This window comes from Heterodontus francisci, chromosome 4 (genome assembly GCF_036365525.1).
Source record: "Heterodontus francisci isolate sHetFra1 chromosome 4, sHetFra1.hap1, whole genome shotgun sequence".
Lineage (NCBI taxonomy): Eukaryota > Metazoa > Chordata > Chondrichthyes > Heterodontiformes > Heterodontidae > Heterodontus > Heterodontus francisci.
The window spans coordinates 117,607,596-117,633,116 of NC_090374.1; the positions used below are offsets into that span (position 1 = coordinate 117,607,596).

General features: G+C 40.9%; 2 protein-coding genes across 13 annotated transcripts; one reads left to right on the forward strand and one right to left on the reverse strand.

Moving 5' to 3' along the window:
• Window positions 1–1,024: 1,024 nt before the first annotated feature.
• hnrnpk (heterogeneous nuclear ribonucleoprotein K) lies at window positions 1,025–15,705 on the reverse strand. 8 transcript variants are annotated; one of them, XM_068030038.1, is made up of 15 exons: window positions 15,598–15,705; window positions 12,291–12,391; window positions 10,582–10,679; window positions 10,338–10,394; window positions 9,188–9,231; window positions 8,214–8,286; window positions 7,940–8,053; window positions 7,412–7,540; window positions 6,747–7,081; window positions 5,987–6,038; window positions 5,472–5,487; window positions 5,308–5,375; window positions 2,886–3,055; window positions 2,167–2,240; window positions 1,025–1,686 (listed from the first exon to the last, which is right to left on the reverse strand). In XM_068030038.1, exons 2-14 carry the CDS (start codon window positions 12,337–12,339, stop codon window positions 2,210–2,212), a joined length of 1,236 nt encoding a protein of 411 aa, XP_067886139.1. In that variant the 5' UTR covers window positions 12,340–12,391; window positions 15,598–15,705; the 3' UTR covers window positions 1,025–1,686; window positions 2,167–2,209. The 8 variants fall into 8 exon arrangements, with proteins under 8 accessions (XP_067886139.1, XP_067886138.1, XP_067886136.1 ...); XM_068030037.1 differs by having other exon boundaries at window positions 7,940–8,062; XM_068030035.1 differs by having other exon boundaries at window positions 12,267–12,391.
• A 368-nt stretch (window positions 15,706–16,073) lies between these two features.
• Window positions 16,074–24,922, forward strand: rmi1 (RMI1, RecQ mediated genome instability 1, homolog (S. cerevisiae)). Of its 5 annotated transcripts, none has more exons than XM_068030043.1 (2): window positions 16,074–16,159; window positions 22,787–24,922. In XM_068030043.1, the coding sequence occupies exon 2, from the start codon at window positions 22,836–22,838 to the stop codon at window positions 24,816–24,818; it is 1,983 nt and encodes a 660-aa protein (XP_067886144.1). In that variant the 5' UTR covers window positions 16,074–16,159; window positions 22,787–22,835; the 3' UTR covers window positions 24,819–24,922. The 5 variants fall into 5 exon arrangements, with proteins under 5 accessions (XP_067886144.1, XP_067886142.1, XP_067886143.1 ...); XM_068030041.1 differs by having other exon boundaries at window positions 16,080–16,199; XM_068030042.1 differs by having other exon boundaries at window positions 16,080–16,182.
• Window positions 24,923–25,521: the final 599 nt, after the last annotated feature.

Here is a 25,521-nt window from a genome sequence, read left to right on the forward strand (position 1 = left end):
CTGAAATAGTATTCAAATCTGGGTAAGGCTTTAGAGTGTGCAGAGGTTATTTAACTAGAATAGTACTAGGGAGTAAAGACTTGTGGGGAAAGATAAGAAACTGGGCTTGTCTGTTACTGCAAAAGTGGTTCAAAGGAAGATTTGATAAATGGCCAAGTTTAAGGATTTTGATGGAGATCCAGTGGCAGAAGGGCCACGAAATGTTTAAAGAGGTAATTATGGATGTTGAATGTCCTGATCACTGCCTCCTTCCCATGTATCAAAATGTGCACCCCTCAGATCTGTCTGTCCTTATACATCCAGACTTCAACCTACACCCAATATCTCAGCCCATGTGACTTTCCCTCAACTGATCACCTGGACATGGAAAACACTTATCCGAACTACTTATCCACCCACTACACCTGCCAGTATAGCACTGCTGCATTGCTTTTACCCAATACCCATGCTTCCTCAACCTGATCTTTGTTTACAAGTACAGATCAGATTCATTTGTATGGTGATTAACCCAAATCACTTCCAACACTATGAATCCTCCAATTCAGCACTAGAGGCTGTGCCAGCAGACCCAAAACACTTCTGCAGGCTGTTCAATCTGACATGAAGGGTGCTCAGTGCTGATGTATGCAAGCAAGTTCAATTATAAAGTCCAAATCCTCATTTGATAAGAGCTATATTATAGACAATTGCAGGGAAGCTACTCCAACTGTTCAAGAAAATGAAACCATAAAAAGTTACCTCAATATCCAGATCAACAGTTCTATGGGAAATCTGCAGCCCTCATGTCTTTTAATCACAACTGCCAGAATCTTATTTTAATATAAACTTGCTTCTAAGTTACCAAATTCTACTTCACACCTTTTACAGCAGTTTAACCAATTACAACACTAGACTAATTTATGTTTCTGTATTAGATCAATCTAATTCATTTCAAGGTTCAGCTATTCAAACACTCCAGACATCTGACAGTGGTAGCAATTTGCATGGGTTACAGTGAAATGCTTAAAGGATCTCAGTGGAGACATTTTAATAGTTTGAGCAAACTAGGATAACATTTAATATTAGAGCAATCAGTGAAAGACAATTCTTGTGAGCAGAAGCAATTTAAACTATCATTCCAAATAAAAATGTATAAGTAGGGATAGGCATTCATCCAGTTGCACTTGCTTAAACTTAAGACAACTTTTGCTCACTGTCATTCTTCTCAGCTAGCAAAAGTATGAGGAATAAGTTATCCTCAAGCAAAATACACAAGTTTAGTTTACCTAGTTTATTTTAAAAACCATAAAATGTTCCTTACAAAACAAGATTGCATTCTGCACATTTACTGAATGGATCTGGCACATTTAAACTACCAGTACTATTGTCCATAAACAGTGTACATCTTAATGTTACCATAGTTACAGGAAATACAATAAACCACTGAAACATTAGAACAAAACATAAAACCCAGAATCCACTGTCACTGTTGGAAAATTCAAACGGTCTAAGCTGTGCTAAGGTTCACTAATTAAAACATGACAAAATGATGAAAAGCAGAATATGATCTATGCTCCCAGTGTGATCTATGTAAGCAGAGGAATGTTGACTCTTCAAACAAAAGCAGTGACAAAAAAGCAGCGATGCATTCCTTCAATCTTCTCCGCTTTTTTGTTTTACAAGAACTGCCCAGAGTACTGCCTCACACTGTGGAAGGAAAACACAGAATTAGATTTTTTTCTGAACGTATGATGCTTCTAAAATTGCAGGCAGACAATAAAGACAAAAAAAAAACCCCTCAGCTTATTTTGACCCAAACCACTTACTGATTAAAAATGTACCAAAAATCAAGCCTCCAACCCATAGTTTACATTTTACAAATGGAATAGTTATGCACTCAGGGAATTTTACTGCAACAAATTCACAAATTAATTCTGGTTACCCAGGTTTGGTTAGAATGTATTTTCCAATACCATTTAAAAAAAAAGATATGTAAAACTGTGCTTTCAATACATGCAATTAAAACAATTCGCTAGTGCTGGGTCGAAAGTTTGATATTCTGAACTTCTAAAGGAAATATTTGCCTTCAGAGGTTATCAATAGTGCACACCCAATTGTGCATAAATTCAATTCCCCAAACTGACCTTTCCACCACCAAAACAAAAACGTTCCCACTACCAAACTGACCTTTTCTCGTGTGGAGCTGCGGTATCTGAACGCACGGGTCAGCTTAAGGGCGCGAAGCGGCTGCTGAAGCTGCACTGGGAAGAAACCAGGTAAAAAAAAAAATAAACTAATTTGACCAAACATTTTTTTTTTCAATGAATGTTCGGGTGCAAGTGCAGATCAATTCGACCCAGCACTAATATTTCAGTTAACCAAAGCTTGTGTATACAACAGGACAGCACAGAATTGTATTTTTATTTAAAGGTAAACAGAAAATGGTAGTTTGCTGTTGCAGATCTTTTCAGACTAAAGCCTTACTGAAAGTAAAGATTGAACAGAACTTTCTGGAGAGATATGATCTGCGCTATATGGCAGACTGTGATTTGTTGTCAATCCAACTGTCAAAAACAACAAAATCACTAGTCTTCCACACAGAACCAGACCACAATCCAAGTTGACTGATCTTCTAAACTTCTCATTAACATTAGAACTAATGAAGTCTTATTGTAGATGAAATTCATAAGGCATTTTTAAAAAAACATTTAACTAAACAGCAGATACCATTTGTGAAATTTGTTGCCAGTGGAATAAATCAAGTTTTAACAAAAAAAAACCAGTTCTCAATGTTCAAAATCTTAATGAAGGACGTTTAATGGGATCATAGCCCAGCAGGTGAAAGGGAAAGAAAGAGGAAGTCAGTTTAATTGCTATACAAAGTTCAAAACATTATTAATACTTGCCTGCTCTGCAGCAGATACTGTGCATTCTGGATCTGGTCCTGTGTGCCTGTAATGGTGATTATACGATCCTCAGAGCCTTCAAGGGGTTCATCAATCTTGATGGACGCTCCAGATTCATGACGGATTTGTTTGATTCTTTGACCGCCTTTACCAATTATAGAACCAGCCAGCTGTAGCAAAGTGCAAACAAACCTAATTATGGTTGATGCATCAATTGTATGAATATTGATCACTGCATGAATCTAGATAGTAGCAGAATCCAACAAAAAACAAAAATTGATTTGAGGGAACATACAAATTAGAAGACCACTAGGCCCCAAGCCTGCTCCACCATTCAAGATCATGGCTGATCTGATTGTAACCCAACTCCACATTCCTGCCTACCCAATAAACTTTCATCCCCCTTGCTCATCAAGAATCTATCTGTCTTAAAAATATTCAAAGCCTCTGCTTCCACTGCATTTTGAGGAAGAGTTCCGAAGACCCTCAAAAAAATTTCTTATCTGTCTTAAATGGGCGACCCCTTATTGTTAAATAGAGACCCCTAATTCTAGATTTTCCAACAGGAAACATCCTTTTCACATCCAGCCTGTCAAAACCCCTCAAGATCTTAAATGTTTCAATTTGGTTAGCACTGCAGCCTCACAGCTCCAGCAACCCGGGTTCAATTCTGGGTACTGCCTGTGTGGAGTTTGCAAGTTCTCCCTATGTCCGCGTGGGTTTCCTCCCACATGCCAAAGACTAGCAGGTTGAAAGGTTAATTGGCCATTATAAATTGCCCCTCGTATAGGTAGGTGGTAGGGAAATATAGGGACAGGTGGGGATGTGGTAGGAATATGGGATCAGTGTAGTATTAGTATAAATGGGTGGTTGATGGTCAGCACAGACTCGGTGGGCCGAAGGGCCTGTTTCAGTGCTGTATCTCTAAACTAAACTAAGTCGCCTCTTGCTTTGCTAAATTCCAGCAAATACAAACCTAGTCTGTCCAAACCTTTCCCAAGACAACCTGCCCATTCCAGGCATCAATCAAGTAAACATTCTCTGACCTGCTTTCAACACATTTATATCCTTCCTTAAATAAGGAAACTAATACTGAACATAGTAAGTACTCCAGATGCAGTCTCAATGTTGCATAACTGAAGCATAATTTCCCTACTTTTGTTTTCAATTCCCCTCACAATAAACATTCTATTAACTTTCCTAATTATGTGCTGTACATGGATACTGACCTTATATGATTCATGCACTAGGACACCCAGATCCCTCTGCATCGGAGCTCTGCAATCTCTCACCATTTATTTAGATATATTTTTAATTCTTCTGCCAGTGTCATCAGCAAACTTATCATACCTTCAGTCCCTTCATCAAAGTCATTTATATATATTGTAAGAAGTTGAGGCCCCAGTACAGATCCCTGTGGCACACCATTCATTTCATCTCAGACTAGAAAATGATCCATTTAGGCCTATGAATCCTGTTGGCTAGCCAATCTTTTATCCATGCCAAAATGTTACCCCTACACCAGCAGCTTTTATTTTTCACAACCTTTGATGTGGCACCTTATCAAATGCTTTCTTGAAATCAAAGTACAGTACACCCACAGGTTCCTGTTTATCCATAACACGTTACTTCTTCAAAAGTAGCCCAACAAGTTTGTCAAACAGTATTTCCTTTTCACAAAACCATGTTGAGTCCACCTGATTACCTTGAATTTTTCTAAATGCCCTACTATAAATTCTTTAACAGCTTTAACATTTTCCTTATGACAGATCTTAAGCTAACTGGCCTGTAGATTCCTGCTTTGTCTCCCTTCCTTTTTGAATAAAAGGAGTTACATTTGTTATTTTCCAATCTAATGGAACCTTTCCCGAATCTAGGGAATTTTGGAAAATTAAACCAACACATCAACTATCTCACTAACCACTACTTTTAAGGCCCTAGGATGAAGTCCATCAGGACCCGTTTTTGTTTTAATTGCACTGCATGATCCAACGCCCACCTATGCTGACTTGGATCAGCACTTCACCTGAAAACATACTGCTGCACTGTAGTATCTGTTGCGATGAGTGCCCTACCATTAAGCCAAAATGACTGACTAAAGCGATGTAGCTTAAAAGGAAATCCAGGGAGAAACCTTCTGTTCCATTTTTAAAGTGCATCATGGCAGTGTCCTTGAGCAATTCCTTGTACTCCCAGATGCCAGGGATATACAATCAGAATCTCCAAGTCAGGAAGTTTGAGACTCTAATTTATACTCCAGACAGGTAAAACAAACAGATTGATAGGTTAAATTGTGATCCGACCAAACATTGGGAACTGATCTGTTTTCCATTTTGCTAATTTTAAGCTTAGACTTCAAATCATTACCAAGCTTCTATCTAGCTTTAATAGATAGTAGCCTAAAAACTTAGGTAAAACTTACATCTTTGGGGATTGTGACTTGTGTAGTGATAATAGGACCTCCCAAATCTCCATATCCACCACGGCCACCTGAAAACCAAAATAGAAAAAAGTTACTCAATAATTAAGTGAACTTCTCTGAACTAACTCTTCAGAAAATCAAAGTACTGATTAAGGCAAACTTACCATATGCAGAGCCACCCTGTTTAAGAAAAAGGGGTGGGAAAAAAGAAAGATGTAAACAAAAATCTTGACTCAATTAGGCTCATTGTGAGAATGATTAGATTTAGAGTTGCAAACAAGAGATTAAGCCTTCCAAAATCACGATGCCTACAAACTAGGCATTAGAATGTCAATAAAGCAATGAAAATGCAAGATTCCCAGTAATGAGTAATTTGCATGTTAGTTCAGATAGCACGAGGGAATAGGGCGCAGCAGGGAAAAAGGCTGGGATAGAGATCTCAGTGGGAGTAATAAAAGTTTGTGCTGTCCATTCCAATTGTATTTTGCTCCCCAGATTAAGCACTTTAGATTCGAAGCCCCCCTTAAATAATGATAAGATACTGCTTCTACAGCCACTTGCATACTGAATAACCTCTTCAGGTTTAAAGGTTCTACCCTCCCCCAATATGAAAAGCATAAATATGAACTGGTGCACATTAAAGGTTAGTTTTAATAAAGCAAATTTTAATCAGACTTACCATTCCATCATAGCGGTCATTCATTCTGTTCCTGCCATAGAGAGTACGGTCACTACAATGAAATAGGAGCTATTTGTAAACACAGTAACTGCCCCAAATCCAGACTACTTTGGTAAGTCAGGATGGTACAGCCTGTTCAAGAAATTTAGCAGATAATAGACTAACTTTACTTTCTAACTAGTGCAATTTGAATTCCTTCTAGCCCATTGTTACTGAGTGTTGTTTGTCGACAACTTAACTCTGAAGCCAAACTGGAAAGAAAGACTAGCCACCCCATCCAACAATACTGATCATGGCTGAAGTAGCCCTTACTATTCCAGGGAGTGTGGGTGGGAAAAATTTCCATTTCGAGACAAGCCTATTACAAATTAAATTCAGATGTTGCACAACCTTAACCATGGTTGAGGCCGCATTTTAAATTCAACCTTTCCCAGCAACACTTATGGATCAGTAAAGAGCCAAAAATGTACTGATACTATATCAACCAATGCAAATAAAGATAAATGTATCCACTCTGAATGCAATGTTTCTTAGTCATTCTACTTCCCACTGATGCACTTTATACAACCATATTTGTACTTCAAATTGTCAATTTTAAATATAACCCTAAATATAATTCAAAAGTACAGAAGCAATTACAAATTCAGTTCCATTAACAAACGATGACCTTACATCACTGGTAGAAACTACATGGCTCTCAATCCTGAAGGGTTGCTTTTCAGATTGAGAATTACTGGTGACAACAGTTCAGCAGACTTACCCTCTGGGTGGAGGTGGGGGAGGGAGAATACGGCCACCTCTGCTACCTCGTCCAGCACGAGGCAGTGGTGGTGGACCCCTACGTGTTGGTGGGCTCATGTCATCATAAGCATCTCTCCTGGGTGGGGGCAAGGGGCGACCACCTCTGTTTGAAAGTCCCATGGGACCCCTGCGCTCATATCCAGGTGAAGGAGGATGGGGTCCACCTCTGCCACGCATTTGAAAGGGAACAGGACGTCTTCCTCTGTCATCAAACATCATTGTAAAGCCACCATAATCATAGGTTTCGTCATAGAAATTTGGATCATATGGCTGTGCACGCCCCTTGACAGGAGACTTGAGATAAGAAGATTACATTGTTACTCACATGCAGCTGCTAAAGCTTGTAAAACATCCTTTGAAGCGTAACATTTTATTCTTCAAATCTGAAGCCAATAAACCTCAATAGTAATTTCCTAAATCAGGTGAGCCACATACAGAAATTTAAGGCAAAATGTATTTTACTTTTGCTAGTGGATGAAGAAAAAGTAATTTTCCCACATTACAAGCTCCAGGTACACAAGTGATAAGTGTAAAAAAAAAACTTACAAGTTCTTTGTTGTAAATGTAGAAGGATAAAATACCCACCTCTGCTTTGCTGTAAATTCAGAAGGATAAAATACGTACCTCTGCCAATAATCCTAGGATAATCTTGATGCACTCAACCACTCGGTCAGGCTTACCGCCAAGTAGAACTACTCTATCGGTTGAATGAGGACAACATTCCTGGAACAGCTTAATAGTTGTCTGTGTGCTCTGGAATCAAGGAGGAAATATCAGCCTATTCTACTTCCTGTGCACAAAATTGCCTTTGAAAACAGATTTAGACAACTGAATATTGTCCTATATATAGGATGGCTATAGTGGAATTTCATAAAGTTAGGAGCACTCAAACAGCCCTGCCTATTCTCCATGGGCAGACAGACAGAAGATGTACTAGCTCTTAAGACAACTGCAACTCTAGCAGCATCTGTAGAGATGAACGGTCGACATTGTGCCGGATACGACAAAAACCTGGGTTCTGAAGTCACTTCAATATGTCAACTCTGCTTCTCTCTCCACAGATGCTGCCAGACCAGAGTATTTCCAGCACTTTGATTTCCAGAATCCGCAGTATATTACTTTTATTTTAGCCCGGACACCAATTCAACTTACCTCTCTCAGCTCCTTTATCTTTACTCCCTTGACGCCAATGATGCTGCCAGCCTGGCTCTGATGAACCAACATTCTTAGTTCACAATCAAAATCCTTTCCTTTATAGTGTTGATACTGTAAGGTCAAAAGTTGAACAACAAGAGCATAAAATTCTTGAACTGCATTACTTCCTACATAATGTTCTCATCCAACTTAAAAGTAGAGTTCTAGACCAATTATTTTGCTCGAGTATTAGGAAGCCCAATTATCCCAAATGATTAAGAGCACGACTCACCTCTTCCAAAGTTGGGATGATCTTCGATAATATATCACCAATTGTTTCGATATCCGCATTTATACTCAATATGCTGCCAATTTTTTTTAAACCATTGGCGATTTAAAGAAGGAGAAAGGAAACAAAAACCAGTGAGTAAGCCATTCATAGCATTCTGAAAGAATTTAAGCATTAACTTAATACATACACATTTAAAATTAAATTTTACAGAAGTATTTAATAACCCCCCCCCCCATTATAAATGTTTACTAACATGCAAATTTAACTAATTAACATTTTAAATTAAGACAGCTTTGGAAAAATGGGTAACTGGAAGGGCTCAGATTAAGTGGGCAAGAAAAACGACGTATAGCTGAGAGCAGAAAAGTGGAAAAATCATTCTTCCCCACCACTAGCAATTTGAGAAACCCCCTGGAATATATTAGCAATTTTGGCACACCTTTTCACAGGCAAAAGCAGAAGAGGTATGTGAGTATCATGGAGAACAGTATTAAAGAAGGTGTTCGACAGAAATTTGGAGAAAGGTTAAGAAACTAGTTGTGGTAACAGTACTACTATGCCCCTGTAAGAAACCAAATACAACGAAAGGAAAAAAAATAATGAGACAACAAATGAAAGTGAAGGGTGACAAAAGTTAGCTTGTAAGATTATGAATAAGGCAATGTGGGGAGCAAGGTAGGCCACAGGGATAGTGCAAGAAAGACAGATTTAACAAATGATTTAAAATGCAGCAAATACGCAACACTTGAAGCTGTGCTCCTTCCATTAAAAATGAATTAGTGGATTGCTCTGGGTGGGCAACTCAAGTAATAAAGACCAGCCACAAAAGACTTAATGGGGAAAATAGACAGAAAATAACTTGAAAACAGTACACTTTCTATAAGGGACTACTAATTAATAACAACAAATTCAGGTTATATAGATACAATTCCTCGTTCTAATCAGGCAGTGAGTCATAAACTGTTGGGACATACCGCTCGGGGCCACTGCTGTCTGGGACTGATACACTGGCATTGTACTGCATTGGTCACAAAGGCGTTCGTGGTTGTTGGCATTGGGCAAGGGCATTCAGTGAAGTTCAGGTATTGGTGCCCATTTGGCATTTGAGCACATTATGGGCATAGCCAACCAGGGTATTCAGATGGGCGTTCAAGGGGCAGATGGGTCAACGTCATGATGGGCAACGCAGGGAACATGTCGATCCAGTACAAGGGCAACGGAGATAAATGGCCAAAAAAACAAGGAGGGGGAAGAGGGGGGAAAAGGAGTAAATTTTAATTGAATGATATTATAAAATCTATTCTCATCACTCTATATATCCTCTGTACAGACTTCTGAAGACTCTATACAACAATGGAGGCACTTCATAACTGCATTTTTAGAACAAACAATAGTTAATTTAAACAGCATTTCTCCTTATAACAAGGGAAATAACTAGATCAAATCACTTCTAAATGAAATTAACATTAAACCTAAACTGCTACAGGGTATCTGTTTATACAGCTAATATAAAATCACAATTTCATTCAGCTTTATTTTCTCAAACATTGCCTCCCATCTATGGAAACATAGTTAACACTGTTCTATACCCAATTTCATATCAAGCATTCTTCTTTACATAAAAGCAGTCTGTCCTTCACGTACATCTGTATAGCTGTTGAAGTAAGAACAGATGGACATCTTTAAAAAAAAAATTAAGTTCTGACTCTGGGAAATTTGATTACACCAGCCACCTGCAATGTTTCTCCATTTAAAATTGTTCACAAAATAGGATATGCTGCAATTAAGGATTGTTACAATTAAGGACACCTTACAAAGATACTCAACTATGATAAATTTAAAACGGAATCCTAGCTTAAAAGGTGTTGACATCTCTAGATTCAGCAGAGTCATAAATTGCAGAGAATTAATAAAGATTACACAATACAAATGGCTTTCATAGTCCTCCCAGAACAGTATAGTTAACTCATTTTAAAATATGTCCATAGATTCACTGACTATCTAGCAATATATTCACAACATAACTGGAATTTTGTAGACTTCGTCAAAATGACAATTACCAACTTACTGAACAAAGTGCTAGATCTAAATAAATTTTAACCTACACTATAGATGTATACTCACGTCTGTACGCAATGACTTGATATTTTTGCCACCTTTTCCAATTACTGCTCCAGCATTCTTGAAAACAAAATCATAAGTCAATCTTTAAGCAACCTTCACTAAATCTTAAATACGTATTCTACACCAACATCTTCAGATTCTTTAAAATACACTTCCAAGTACTGTATGAACCCATTTAAGTCTGGGTTAAGTGCAGGTTCAGTTTGCCAAACATTACTCGAAATGAGAAAAAAAGGATTCTCACCTTACTCTGCAACAGTAGCCGAAGTTCCACACATTGATCATTATTCCGAGACCTCTTAAAGGCTTGTTCTCCATCATGGTCCTCAGCAGGACGTTTGCCTGAAAGTTTTGCGTGTTTTTTTTTTAAAACATCAAACTTCATGTAAATGTTTTTGGCAGACTAAGTCTAGTTTCAGAATTTCCCTAGAGCAACAGTTGGCAATTCACTTTCATTCTTCCCCTGGTTGGTACAACAATCTGGTAACATTTGTTAAGAGCACCTCTAAGACAAGATTATCTACAGCAACTACTCATCACCACTTCCCCACTTACCTTCTGTGCATAAAAACTTATGTTCAATAATCCAACCTGCAGAATGCACATACAACACAATTTCTTATGACTGATTACAACTGTTACCAAATTATCCCTGGAAACTAGTCAAAGTTTTTTTTTTAAGTTATTCTGGTTACTTTACTGAATTTCCACTTCCATTCACATATTAGTTATTGGATAATTCAGATATTAGCATAAAACTCAAGATGAAAACACTGGAAATCAGTTATCAGGTGCGGATAGAACAGAAGTTACATTCCATGCAGGCCCTTCTGCAGAACACATTAAATGGCCTGTTCTCCAATGATCCACATTTGCAGTATTTTATTTAACTACTTTACACCCAAAATTACAATTGTTAGAGTTCAGAAGGCGGCCATTAGGCCCATCATGTATGCACCAGCTAAGCTAGATTTTAGTATGTTTAACCATGAAAATGATACACTGCTTCACAGATAAAGAAAAAGCAATGATGAACCAAAGGAGATCTGACTAAAAACTTGCTAGATCTCAAGGACAATGGAGATAGGTATTTAAGAAGGGACTTCTACCCAGTGGGTTCTAGGCAGCTGAAAGTGGGGGAAAGAGCACAGGAACGTATATTGGGTTGGGGAAGGAGGCATATAGCCACAGGAATCAATACAGATCAGCAAGCATAGGAGGAAGATCTGGCGCAGGACAGGTGTCTGTTTGGATATCAAATTTATACAGGGTGGGAGGCCAGCATTAAATCTGGAGTTTAAAGACATGTACAGAGGCTTCAGTGGTAAATGGGCTGAGATAGGAGATCTTAGATGGAAGCAAGACTATGACCATATGCCTGCAGATGCCAATCAAAGTTGTTTGTGACCATTTTTAGGTGCTGCAAGAACAGAAACTTAATTGGAGGATACAAAATAGGGTTGCAGGACAGCTTGCTATGGATCTGGGAGACATACATTCGATGACCTTCAGGACAAGCAAGGGTAGTTAGCAATGGGAAAGGTAATTGACTAAATTGGAAAGGGGAGATGAAATATCTTTTATAATGGGGAAAAACACTCGTTACCAATGCGCTGTTCTCTAGCCCATTCACTAAGGGCTGCACTACTCAATTTTTTCTCCTGTACACACTTGAGCATAGAGGGGACATTCCCAACTTTGGTTGACAAACCAAGAAGTGTTTTCATTCAAAACTGCTCTGTAAAACACTGATCAAGGAGAACACATTTCAATTTAAAAAATCTGCATCAGTTCATGACATTAAAATATCTAACAAAATATTGAGGACTGCTAGAAAACTATAATATTCTTGAGCCAGTTTTCAAACAGGCCTTAACAACAAGCAGTTTATATAATCAATACAAGAAATGCAAGAAAAGCAAAACATACAAGAACCAGGGCTAAGACTACTACCGTTGGTCTCTGGGCTGTTATATTTGATGTCTTGCTGATCAGTCTCCATTTTAGATGTCAAAGAGCTGCGAAGAATATGCAAAACCTGTTATGCAGCTAGTCTGTAAGACAAAATTTTCCAAATTATTGAACAAAATTACTCATGCTATATAAACCCAGCAAGTCAATCCTCCACCACAAAGGACACAACCACTAATGCCCTTACTACAGCCAAATCAATACTGCCTGCATTTTATAAAAGACGAGCTCATTCAATAATTCAGTTTTCTGCAAAAAAAAATAAAGAATGCAATTCAGTGATAAACTACAGCTATAAATTTGAAGTCTGCATTCATGCTAAGTAGCATTCAAGAGATCCTCCCTTGTGAAAGAAAACTGGTCAGAGTGAAAACTTTAACCATCAATTCAATTATGTTGCCATACCCAAAATGAGACTCAAGCTTCTCATTTCACAGAAACTGATTTAAAAAAAAAGCTGAGTCCAGACTAATACCTCACCGATACAAGTGGGACAAGCTGAAGAAAACTAGAAGTTTGGCATGATGCCATATTATTCCAAATTGCTGTATGCGGCAGTAGCCCTCCGAGTCAACTGCTCAGCAACTCTGAAGAAATAAAATTTCTGCCATTCAACACATGACATCTGGAGTGGTTTAAAACATCTGATCAAAGGCAATACCCAAGTTGTTCAACTTGCATGATCCACTTTAGCAGTAAAATCCCACTTTGCTTAATTGTTATGGATGATTAACTCAAAACACTGGCATCTAGATTTATACAAGCCCAGACAGACAAAATGGAAGTCTGGAAAAGTGTAACATGTGATTTTTCCACAGCAGTCACTAATTGGCATTAAATTGTTAGAACAAGATGGCAATGCCACATGACTACAACAGGGGGCACTCATCCTAAGAATTATTTAATATAATTTTGCAGTTGCCGTTTGAGCATGTGTATGTAAATTATTAAACGCCCCAGAATCCAAAACAGTATGGTTTTGCATTTATCAGCCATATAGGGGAAAAACCCCACATACATATCTACCTGTGGGTATGAAGATGAGGCAATACTGTACAAGCCCTCAACCTTAAAATCACCCCCAGTGCAAATCAGCTGAATCTTAACTTATACTTAGTGTCACTCACCTATCACAGTTCTGACTGTTGTACTTAACAGTACAAGGAATCTAATTAACTATTTTTTTTTTTTAAAAAACAGATACAGCACTGAAACAGGCCCTTCAGCCCACCGTGTCTGTGTCAACCATCAACCACCCATTTATACTAATCCTACATTAATCCCATATTCTCTACCACATCCCCACCTTCCCTCAATTCTCCTACCACCTATCTACACTTGGGGCAAGTTACAATGACCAATTTAAGTCAACCTGCAAGTCTTTGGCTGTGGGAGGAAACTGGAGCACCCGGCAGCAACCCACGCGGTCGCAGGGAGAACTTGCAAACTCCGCACAGGCAACACCCAGAACTGAACCCGGGTCGCTGGAGCTGTGATGCCAACCACTGCACCGCCCCCAAATTGTCAGTAAAGTCAGTCACTGGTTGTAAACTTAAAAAGCACTGATATCACCCATTCTTTAGATGCCCCCTCCCGAAAGCAGCTCCAGATTTGGGCTGAAAGCCTTTCACCAGGAAAGTGCCACTTAAAGGCCAGAGGATGCTATTTCGACAGCTTCTCATTTTAATTAGACTCAACTGGAACAGCCCTAGCCATTCACGTCACCTATGTCATTTACAGTTTTTCACCAAGATGATATTTATTTCTACATTAAATAGTTTACATCATCCTATTGACACCCCTTTGTGTTCTCACTCCCACCACCCCCCTCCCCCGACCTGTGCTGATTCAACCAAAAAGATTACTCATGAATGGCAGCACATCTCGAATATTTCCATAGGATGAAAGGCCTCAGTAGTGAGTTCTTGGTCGAGATCAAAAATCACCAGTCTGCAGGCTGAAAATCATGAGATAACTCGAGACCACACGCTGTGGAATTACTTGACCCCGTCTGCTTCGCCACCGTCTAAACCCTATCTTCTCCTAAATTTCTTCCTTTGGCTTCGCGCTCAATTGACCGCCAAGTATCAAGATACTTTCTATTAAAAAAGGTGCTATATAAATCATAGAGTTCAATTAAAGAGATTTCAGCTAGCACTGCGTCATAAGTCACCGATGCTAAATCCATTCGATGACGGGCTTCTTAAAGTTTATTTCAGCCTCTCCGAAATATATCAGATCTATTGACCACATCGGCTATTAAACAGCAGCCTGAGGTATAAATTTTAACCCTCTAAATACAAAGGAACACGTGGGCGAAACAAATCGCGAAAGGCGCGTGTCGGATTAAATCCGGCCACTCGAGCGCCACCATGAAACAAGCGGAGCGGGAGTACCTCAGAACCTGCAACATACAAGGACCGCAATTATTAAACAGCACAGCGGGAAATTATCGACCCTATGCGGATAGGCGCTTACACTAACACGAGGCCGAGTCACTGACGAGAAAACGTAGCGGGGAGACGCCGCGCCTGCGCCATTTCGGGCGCTATTTGGGAGGAAACAGGCAAATGGCAGCTAAACTATGTTGGAAATGTGCGCAAGTTAACCCACGCCCGGCGGCTATAATATGGAGCAGTTTAAAATGGCCGATGCAATGAGACAGCGAAATGAGCCGCGGAGTAGGGATTATTTCCGCTGCGCCGTGGCTCAAACCGCCATTACCTGAACCGGCGTTACCCAGCTCCCTCGCCCTAAAATAAGGAAACTGAATCGCTTCCAGAATCCATTCGGACACAACCGTCTCTAAAATGGCGGCGCGGTTCACACGCCAAGAAACTCGCGATCGATTGCCTCTTCCTTTTCAACGAGGGGAGGGAAAGAGGGCGGATGAAACACCGCCGCCATTTATCCCGTGACTCGACAAAGAGTCAGAGCCAACAAACGACGACAACAACGCTTTAGAGTAAGGCCGTAATCACCCACCCGACACGCACAAGGCCCGCACTCCTGGACGACTCTTGCGCTTGCCAGAAATAATTTATAAAAGGAAAAAAAAATATTTTCTATTATATGGCGTTCCAAATATCCGAGAAAGCAAGAGATTGTTCGAGAAAATGTCTTCCACATCCGCCCCAACTTCCACACCAACGTCGAAACGTGCGCCTTTCAAAAGCTTCGCATATTTAAAAAACAAAATCTAATATTCATCCCATTCGATTACAAGCACAATATTTTTAAAAATCAGAAATAATTTGAGCGCGGTATGCCGATAGAACTGATCCCTTACCAAAACTAACAGCAACGAAAAGGATCCGCGCTCAGCTTTAAGGACAAGCGAAGCAAAATGGATCGCTCTGGCGTGGAGGCAAGCACTTTACCCACAAGCACCAGCGTGGGCTGGCCCCGCCTATCTCTTCGCGCTCGCGTGCTGATTGGTGCAGATTCTACTCCTTCTTGCTAACCCATGTCGTAATCAAGAACACGTTTCCTTGCCATTCGTCAAAGTGCGCGTCAATCAAATACGTCAGAGGCCGCTCTGTTGTCGGTTTCTTTATAAAAAATATTATATAAAATACATAATATACATGCTTCATTCTGAGATTTTTTGCGTGATTGCTCCTTAAAACTGCTTATTATCATGGGGACATTAAGAAATGTCGCCTCCTGTAGTTTTATTTTGCACAATTATTTTGTGGTGAACGAACCATTAAACGAACAAATGGTGAAGAACTGCGAGATATCGCGATATTTGGCTGCGCAGCGCGGGTGGCGCGCAAATTCTCGACGTTCTGGAAAATGTATTTGCTGCAAATGGAGGAAGGAAGCTGGAGTTTGGGGACGGGAACCGTGTAATGTACACTCGCATACTTTGGTGGGGGATCTTAGCAGGTCGTTAAAGCAGGATAGGAAAATACTGGGCAATTGTGGCTTTGGTCTAATGAAACTTTACTCAATGGGCCTTTAATAAATGGATTTGATTTCCAGTTGGTTACCTTGTACTGTGGGTTTCAGTACTTATAATGGTACCATGTTTTAAACATAAAGCATATACGCGGTTTATTCCACCTCCGTCAGCTACTATCCCATCTTAAAGAAAAGTGCATTTTCTTAATTGGCTTCCGTTTGAAATTAACTCCTGATATCAAAACAGAAAATGCTGGAAATACTCAGCAGGTCAGGCATCTATGGAGAGAGAAACAAAGTTAACCTTTTAGGGCGATGGCTTTTCATTGAAATCTTCGACCTGAAACTGTTTCTCATGCGGAGTGTTTCTAGCATCTTCTTGTTTTTATTAAAGCAAAATACTGCGGATGCTGGACATCTGAAACACCAGCAAGAAATGCTGGAAATACTCAGCAGGTCTGGCAGCTTCTCTGTGGAGAGAGAAGCAGAGTTAACGTTTCAGGTCAGTGACCATCAGAACTGGGAGATATTAGAAATGTAAAAGGTTTTAAGCAAGTAAAGCAGGGGTGGAGCAAGTGATAACAGAAGAGGTGTTGATAGGACAAGGTCACAGAATAACTGACCAGAAGGTCATGGAGCAAAGACAAACGACAAAGGCAATCTTCTGTTTTTACTTCAGATTCCCAACATCTGCAGTATTTTGCTTTTGTTCCTTGTAACAGTAGTTTTATATCGTTTGCTCTTAAGATCTGCGAGTTGAGAAAATATTTAGAAATAGTATTTTTGAAACCCCATATGAAACTGTTAACCAGCTTTCTTCAAAAAAGCACACAGGACCTGAACTTTTGCAAATGTTGGCAGTCTGTTTTTAAATGTCACTGGTCGTAGATTTTTTTATTCTTTCACAGGATGTGGGCATCACTGGCTTGGCCAGCATTTATTTACCATTCCTAATTGCCCTTGAGAAGGTGGTGGTAAGTAAAGGCCTGCTACCCGACCTGGACCCTACGGCATGCGTCCTGTTCGGGTCTGGCCGGGGCCCTCTTCTGGGTGTGGCTTTCGGGCTCGGGTCAGGTCGGGACGGTCACACGGTAAGTGCTCTGCCAGTAAGTATTAAAAATAAAAAACTTAACTGAGCTGGGCGTCTGGGACGAATCTGAGTCTGCGCAGTGAGCGAGTGATGTCACTATGAGCTTCCCAGTTGGCAGGTAAGCAAAGAGATGGTCGAGTCAAAGTTGGGCTCGGGTCTGCTGTCGATCGATCTGGTTCAGGTCGGGTTCTTTTTCCCGGAAAAAGAACCCGACCTGAGCAGGCCTTTAGTGGTAAGCCTCCTTATTGAGCCACTGCAGTCCATGTGGTGTAAAGTCTGGCTCGGGTGTAAAATTAAAACCCGACCCAGGGCCGACCTGGCAATCGCCAACCCGAACCTGACCTGTACTCGCATCCTTTAATTTTTTTAAATGCCTGAATCGATCTGAAAATAACAAACATATTTTTGAAACATAAAAAGATCATAGACTAAAACAAAAACAATACGAAACAGAACAGTACAGTCCAACCCTACCTAAACCGGGCCTGAATGCTGGACGCCGAATGCAGGCCCGACCCAAACCCTAGTCTGGTTTTGTCGGGTTAGAGTCGGGTAGCCAGGCTTTAATGTGGTGTAGGTACATCCATAGTGCTGTTAAGAAGGGAGTTCTGGGATTTTGACCCATGACAGTGAAGGAATGGTGATACAGTTCCAAGTCAGGATGGTGTGTGGCTTGGAAGAGAACTTGCAGGTGGTGGTGTTCCCATGCATCTGCTGCCATTGTCCTTCTAGGTGGTAGAAGTTGTGGGTTTGGAAGGAGCCTTAGTGAGTTGCTACATTGCATCTTGTAGCTGGTAAACACTGCTGCCACTGTGCATCGGTGGTGGAGGGAGTGAATGTTGAAGGTGGTGGATGGGGTGCCAGTCAAGCAAACTGCTTTGTTTTGGATGGTGTTGAGCTTCTTTAGTATTGTTGGAGTTGCACTCATCCAGGCAAGTGGAGAGTATTCCATCACACTTCTAACCTGTGCCTTGTAGATGGTGCACAGGCTTTGGGGAGTCAGGAGGTGAGTTACTCGCCACAGAATTTTCAACCTTTGACCTGCTCTTGTAGCCACAGTACTTATATGGCTACTCCAGTTCAGTTTCTGGTTAATGATAGCCCCCAGGATGTTGATAGTGGGGGATTCAGTGATGGTACTGCATTTGAATGTCAAGGGGAGGTGGTTGGACTCCTTGTTGGAGATGGCCATTGCCTGGCATTTGTGTGGTGTGAATGTAACTTGCCATTTATCAGCCGAAGCCTGAATGTTGTCCAGCTCTTGCTGCATTTGGATACGGACTGCTTCAGTATTTGAGGAGTTGCGAATGGTGCTGAACATTGTGCAATCATCAGCGAGCATCCCCACTTCTGACCTTGTGATGGAGGGAAGGTCATTGATGAAGCAGCTGAAGATGGTTGGGCCTAGGACACTACTCTGAGTAACTCCTGCAGTGATGTCCTGGGACTGAGATGATTGACCTCCAACAACCACAGCCATCTTCCTTTGTACTAGGTATGACTCCAACCAGCAGAGGTTTTTTTCTCCCGATTCCCATTGACCACAGTTTTGCTAGGGCTCCTTGTTGCCATATTCAGTCAAATGCTGCCTTGATGTCAAGGGCAGTCACTCTCACCTCACCTCTTGAGTTCAGCTTTTTTGTCCATGTTTGGACCAAGCTATAATAAGGTCAGCAGCTGAGTGTCTCTGGCGGAACCCAAACTGAGCATCAGCGAGCAGGTTATTGCTGAGTAAGTGCCGCTTGATAGCATTGTCGACAACACTTTCTATCACTTTGCTGATGGTCGAGAGTAGATTGATGGGTTGGTAATTGGCAGAATTAGATTTGTTCTGCTTTTTGTGTAGCGGACATACCTGGGCAATTTTCCACATTGTCGGGTAGATGCTAGTGTTATAGCTGTACTGGAACAGCTTGCCTCAGGGCGCAGCCAGTTCTGGAGCACAAGTCTTCAATACTATTGCCGGTATGTTATCAGGGCTCACTGCCTTTGCAGTATCCAGTGCCTTCACCCATTTCTTGATATCACGTGGAGTGAATCGCATTGGCTGAAGACTGGCATCTGTGATGCTGGAGACCTCAGGAGGAGGCCGAGATGGATCATCCACTCGGCACTTCTGGCTGACGTTGGTTGCAAATGCTTCAGCCTTGTCTTTTACACTGTATCATTGAAGATGGCGATATTTGTGGTCTCCTCCCCCTGTTAGTTGTTTAATTGTCCACCACCAATCACGACTGGATGTGGCAGGACTGCAGAGCTTAGATCTGATCCGTTGGTTATGGGATCACTTAGCTTCGTCTGTCGCATGCTGCTTCAGCTGTTTGGCATGCATGTAGTCCTGTGTTGTAGCTTCGCCAGGTTGACACCTCATTTTGAGGTATGCCTGGTGCTGCTCCTGGCATGCCCTCCTACACTCTTCATTGAACCGGGGTTGATCCCCTGGCTTGATGGTAATGGTAGAGTGAGGGATATGCCGGGCCATGAGGTTACAGATTGTGGTTGAATACAGTTGTGCTGCTGCTGCTGATGGTCCACAGCCCCTCATGGATGCCCAGTTTTGAGTTGCGGAATCTATCTCATTTAGCTCGGTGGTAGTGCCACACAACACGATGGTGAGTATCCTAAGTGTGAATATGGGACTTCATCTCCACAAGATCACTGTTACCAATACTGTCATGGAAAGATGCATCTGACAGGTAGATTGGTGAGGACGAGATCAAGTATGTTTTTCCCTCTTGTTGGCTCCCTCACCACTTGCCGCAGATCCAGTCTAGCAGCTATGTCCTTTACGACTCGGTCAGCTCGGTCAATAGTGGTGTTACCGAGCCACTCTTGGTTAAGGACATTGAAGTCCCACCCAGAGTACATTCTGTGCCCTTGTTACCCTCAGTGCTTCCTCCAAGTGGAGTTCAACATGGAGAAGCTGAGGCCGGACATTAGGTGGTAATCAGCGGGAGGTTTCCGTGCCTGTGTTTGACCTGATGTCATGAGACTTCATGGGGTCCAGAGTCAGTGTTGAGAACTCCCAGCGCAAGTCCCTCCTGACTGTATACCACTGTGCCATCACCTCCGGTGGTTCTATTCTTTCGGCGGGACTGGGTCGATGCTGGGTGGTCCGTCTGGTTTGGACGTTTCTCTAGCGGTTTGGTACAACTGAGTGACTTGCATTTAAGAGTCAGTCACATTGCTGTGGGTCTGGAGTCACATAGTAGACCAGGTAAGGATGGCAGATTTCCTTCCCTGAGAGACATCAGTGAACCAGATGGGTTTTTACAATAATTGAATGGTTAATTCCAGATTTATTAATTGAGTTTAAATTTCACCAGCTGTCATGGTGGAATTTGACCCGTGTCCACAGAGCATTAACCTGGGCCTCTGGATTGCTAGTCCAATGACATTACCACTATGCCACCGCCTCCCTGGCTGGAGGTGGTATGAAACTGGAGAAGATTATAGTATTGGGTGTAGGGCAGGGTCATGTTACAGTGGAGTAACGATTTTGAACTGAATCCAATAAGGGACTGGGAGATACAATAGATTACAGTTCATCATTACTGCTTGACAATAAGTATTGCATATGCAGAAAGCTGAAAGGAAAATCATGCCAGGGATATTGTAGTTTGGTAAAAGCAAAGTACTGCTGATGCTGGAAATCTGAAAAACAGAAAGTGCTGGAAATACTCAGCAGGTCTGGCAGCATCTGTGGAGAGAAAAACAGAGTTAATGTTCCAGGTCAGCGACCTTTCATCAGAACTGATGAAAGGTCGCTGACCTGAAACCTTAACTGCTTCTCTCTCCACAGATGCTGCCAGACCTGCTGAGTATTTCCAGCACTTCCTGTTTTTATTATAGTTTGGTTTTCCTTAATTTGAAATTCGGTACGGTTCTGAAAGGGATGTGTGATCCTACCACCACCTTTGAGATTTTCCTTTCTGCCCAGGTGATGCTTAATGCCAAAAGAGTAAAAAAAAAAGAAAATCTATCCCAACAACCTAGTAAGGACAAGAGTAAAGGGTGACTGGAACTTACTGTCGGTGTGGGACAGGATATGTGCAACAGAATTTGTTTGAGTCATTTGGTGGTTCTGTAGGGTCCATTGAGATACTAAATAAGTTTAAGTTGGGAATATCTCATCATTGTTAAATAGCATTTTGGTGTGAAACAGGCTAAAGTTTATTGTAATGAGTACACTGATGATTACACAACGTATATAGGAAATGTTTAAAGGTGCCTTACAAAAGTACAATAAAGGGACAGACACTGTGGCATGGAAGGAGAGGTGTCTGAAAACTTAATTTTGAAATGTTAAAATTTTAAACTTGGAAAGATCACAAAGCTTGTGGTGTGAAACTGGAGTGATTTGAGTGAGGCCAAGGAATTTAAGATCAATGTGCGGGAACATATAGCCATGATAGATTAGCAAGGATGGTGCAAATGAAATTTAAAAGAAAAAAACAACTTGCATTTATATAGCATTTTTCACAACCCTGGGATGCCCCATAGTGCTTTACAGCCAATTAAGTACTTTTGAAGTGCAGTCGCTATTGTAATATTTAGTCTGGAGACAGGATATGGACAGCTGAGTTTTGAGCGTGTCTCTATTTCATGCTGCCAAATAAATATTTTTGTAAGTTATCTGGTTCTGTAGACTATTATGAGAATTAGCTGTGGTTGATAGTGAGGAAGAAATCTGTGAACTGAACAAAGATGCATCAGTAGATTGGTCTGGGCAGAAAAGTGGCAAATAGAATTCACTCTGGAAAAGTGTTAGCTAATGCATTTGGGGAGAGCAAACGGGCAAGGGAATACGTAATAAAGGGTAGCATACTGAGAAGTGCAAGGGAACAGTGGGACCCTAGAGTTCCAGCCCACAGATCCCTGAAGGTAGCATGAAAGGTAGGTAAGGTGGCTAAGAAGTCTTACAGATTACTTACCTTTATTAGCTGAGCCTTAGATTTTAAGAGCAGGGAGTTTATGGGACTGACGAGATTGCTGTACAGAGAGCCGGCATGGACTCTGGGCTGAGTGACTTCCTTCTGTGTTATAATGACTTTATCATTGAAACAGCATTTTTTTTTATTTGTTCATGGGATGTGGGCAATGCTGGCATGGCCAGTATTTATTGTGCATCCCTGTTTGCCCTTGGGAAGGTGGTGGTGAGTCACCTCTTGAACCATTGCAGTCCTTGTAGCTTAGGCACATCCACAGTGCTGCAAGGTAGGGAGTTCCAGGATCTTGACCCAGCGACGATAAAGGAATGGTGGTCATGTTTCCAGGTAAGGATGATGTGCGACTTGGAGGGGAACTTGCAGGTGATGGTGTACCCTTGCACCTGCTGTCCTTGGTAGAGTGATAAAGATCATGGATTTGGAAGGGGCTGTCAAGTGCTAGATTGAAGACCAAGTACCTATGAATAGGGCATTAAAATACAGCAACCAACAGTAAAAACAAAGCAAATATCTTATTTTGTGTTTTTTTTTAGGTTTCATTATGGAGTTTTAAGAGCATTAAATGAAATTTAGAAATTTAAAATGATTTCTGCACGAATAGAAACTTGGCTAGAAGCAACATGGCACCTCAAAGTTCCTTCACATTGGCTACAAGCATGTTTAGAGTGGATTCAACAGGAGAACCAAGGTGCTGCTTTAACACAGGCCCGTATCAACAAACAAGTTTTTGAGCAATGGCTTCTTACTGATCTTCGAGATCTGGAGCACCAAATTTTGCCAGATGGAATCTCGGAAGCCCAGAAATGTGAGCTCAGTGGATTTTACTGCTTGCAGATTGACTCATTGGTTGATGTCAGTCAAGCTGCATACAGCCAGCTGCAAAAAATCAGGGGAAAGGACACCACTAATGAACAAGTGACATCAACACATATATCCCAGAGGTCTTGGGAAGCAAAACCAACCCGAATGTTGTTGCTGCAATTAACAGATGGAGTCCAGGAGCTCCAAGGTATGGAGTACCAGCCTATTCCTGCTCTCCATAGCAGCCTTTCACCAGGCACAAAAGTCTTGTTGCTGGGTAATATTGCCTGCCGGTTAGGACTTCTGCTTCTTAAACCGGAAAACGTGAGGGTGCTGGGGGGTGAGGTGGAGTCTCTTGTGAAAGAAAACTCCCAAGAGAGAATACTTGCAAGATTAATTGGAGAACCATATGACATTGCTGTAACTAGAGTGAATAATAATGATCAAAATACAACTGAAAGGACTGATGGGATGCCTCAGCTTTTAGGACCTTCAGATGATGAGCTGTTAGCTGGTTTTGATGACGATGATCTGTTATTAGATCCCAGGATAGATTCTGAAAGTGGATATTGTAGTAACGCTGGCACTTCACACAGTATTTCAAATTGCACGCAGCCTCCAACCAGTGCTGTAGGTAACAGATGGCAAAGTATAGAGTCCCAGACTCGACAAATGTCTAGCGAATTTCGAAGTGAAAATAGAGAGTTATTAGATTATAACAATGAAGACTTTGATGAGTTTCCCTTGGATGAACTGGATGACGATTTGTTCTTGCAGGGTGAAATGAATGTAGAAATTGAATCTGATGGAGCAATGAGCCAGTCCCCAAAATCTCACAAATCCTTAGTAGAGGAACTGCAGGGAAGGAATAAAAAGCATATTGCAAAAGCAGCAAATGGCAGATCCAGTCCATGCCAGGAGCAAAATGTAAAAGCTGCTGATAATACTTCTGGTTTTAGATTACAAAGGCAAGCTACACTCTTTGAAAGTGGCATATATACAGAAAATGAAGGGCCAAGTTCCACGCTAACTAACTTAAATGCTCAAGAATATCACAGTTCCCTTATAAAGACAGGCATTAACCTTGTGGAAAGAAGCAATAATGCAAATATTCTCACTATGGAACTGGAAAGTAAGCAGCTTAAGTGTTTAGTGCCCTATGAGTACTTTGACAGTAGACTGATGCATGATACTAATCCTGAAAGTCTGTGCACCATATCTGAAATAATTTCAGGTTCCTCCAGCAGTGGAGGCAGTTTTCACCAAGCCTGTGCGAAAATAAGCAATATGAATGGAAGAAAGTCCAACATTGGTCCTGTAGAATTGAATTCTCCACCCTTTACATACCTAAATATTCTCTTAGCTAAGAAATCTGATGTAATTACTGTGGTACAAATCAAAGGCTTTATTGTTACTTTACTGGATAAACTCACAAGTAGTGGTGGTTTGTGGAGTATTAGAGCTAGAATATCAGATGGTACTGCTTACATGGATGTAGAACTTGGTGATGATATTTTAAGAAGCTTGATTGGTTTCTCGGTGGCTGAAATGAGAGTCTCAATAAAATGTCCTAACCAACAACAAGAGGTGACTGCAGGGTTGCAGAAATGCCAGCAGGAGTTGGTGGACCTCTGTTGTCTAATGACGATTGAATTTAACCCAACTGTTAGTACTGCTAGAGTTTTGGCTCTCCGTGAAGTAAGTGTAGAAGATCTGCAGGATTTAGAACATCGTGTACATAAAGAAAGAACTGAGTTTAAATAATTAAGCAACCTCAGTTTAAAACTTTTTTGCTCTGTGCTCTTGCATTACAGATTTGGAAGATTGTTTTAATCGTATGAAAAATATATGCATATGTTTAACTTGTGAAATTTGACTTCTGAAAAATAAAGTTTTAAAAAAAATATAATTAATTTCTTCATTGTTAAATTTCAGGCATGTTAGAATTCTTCCTGTTGTTTGATAGGAGCCTTTAATGCCTCAGCAGACATGAGGACACTAGAATCATAGAATTTAGTGTTTTGCCTATTGTAGCTATACTGGCTTTGAATGCTTGAGCTGTCCATTGAGACCTATTTCACTGCCCTTTCCCCATTCCCTTTTATTTTATTTTCTTAATGACTTATCCATTCGTAACCTTTTTAAAGCTATTCTGTTATTTTGGTAGTGCATTTCCTCTATAAAACAAAATTCTCCTAACAGACGAACATATGAATTAGGAGCAGGACTAGGCCACTCGGCTCTTCGAGCCTGCTCCACCATTCAATAAGTTCATGGCTGAACTGATTACTCCACATTTCCAGTTACCTCCGATAACCTTCCACCCCCTTGCTTATCAAGAATCTATCTACCTCTACCTTAAAGATATTCAAAGACTCTGCTTCCACCGCCTTTTGAGGAAGAGAATCCAGACTCATGACCCTCTGAGAGAAAAAAATTCTCATCTCTGTCTTAAATGGGCGACCCC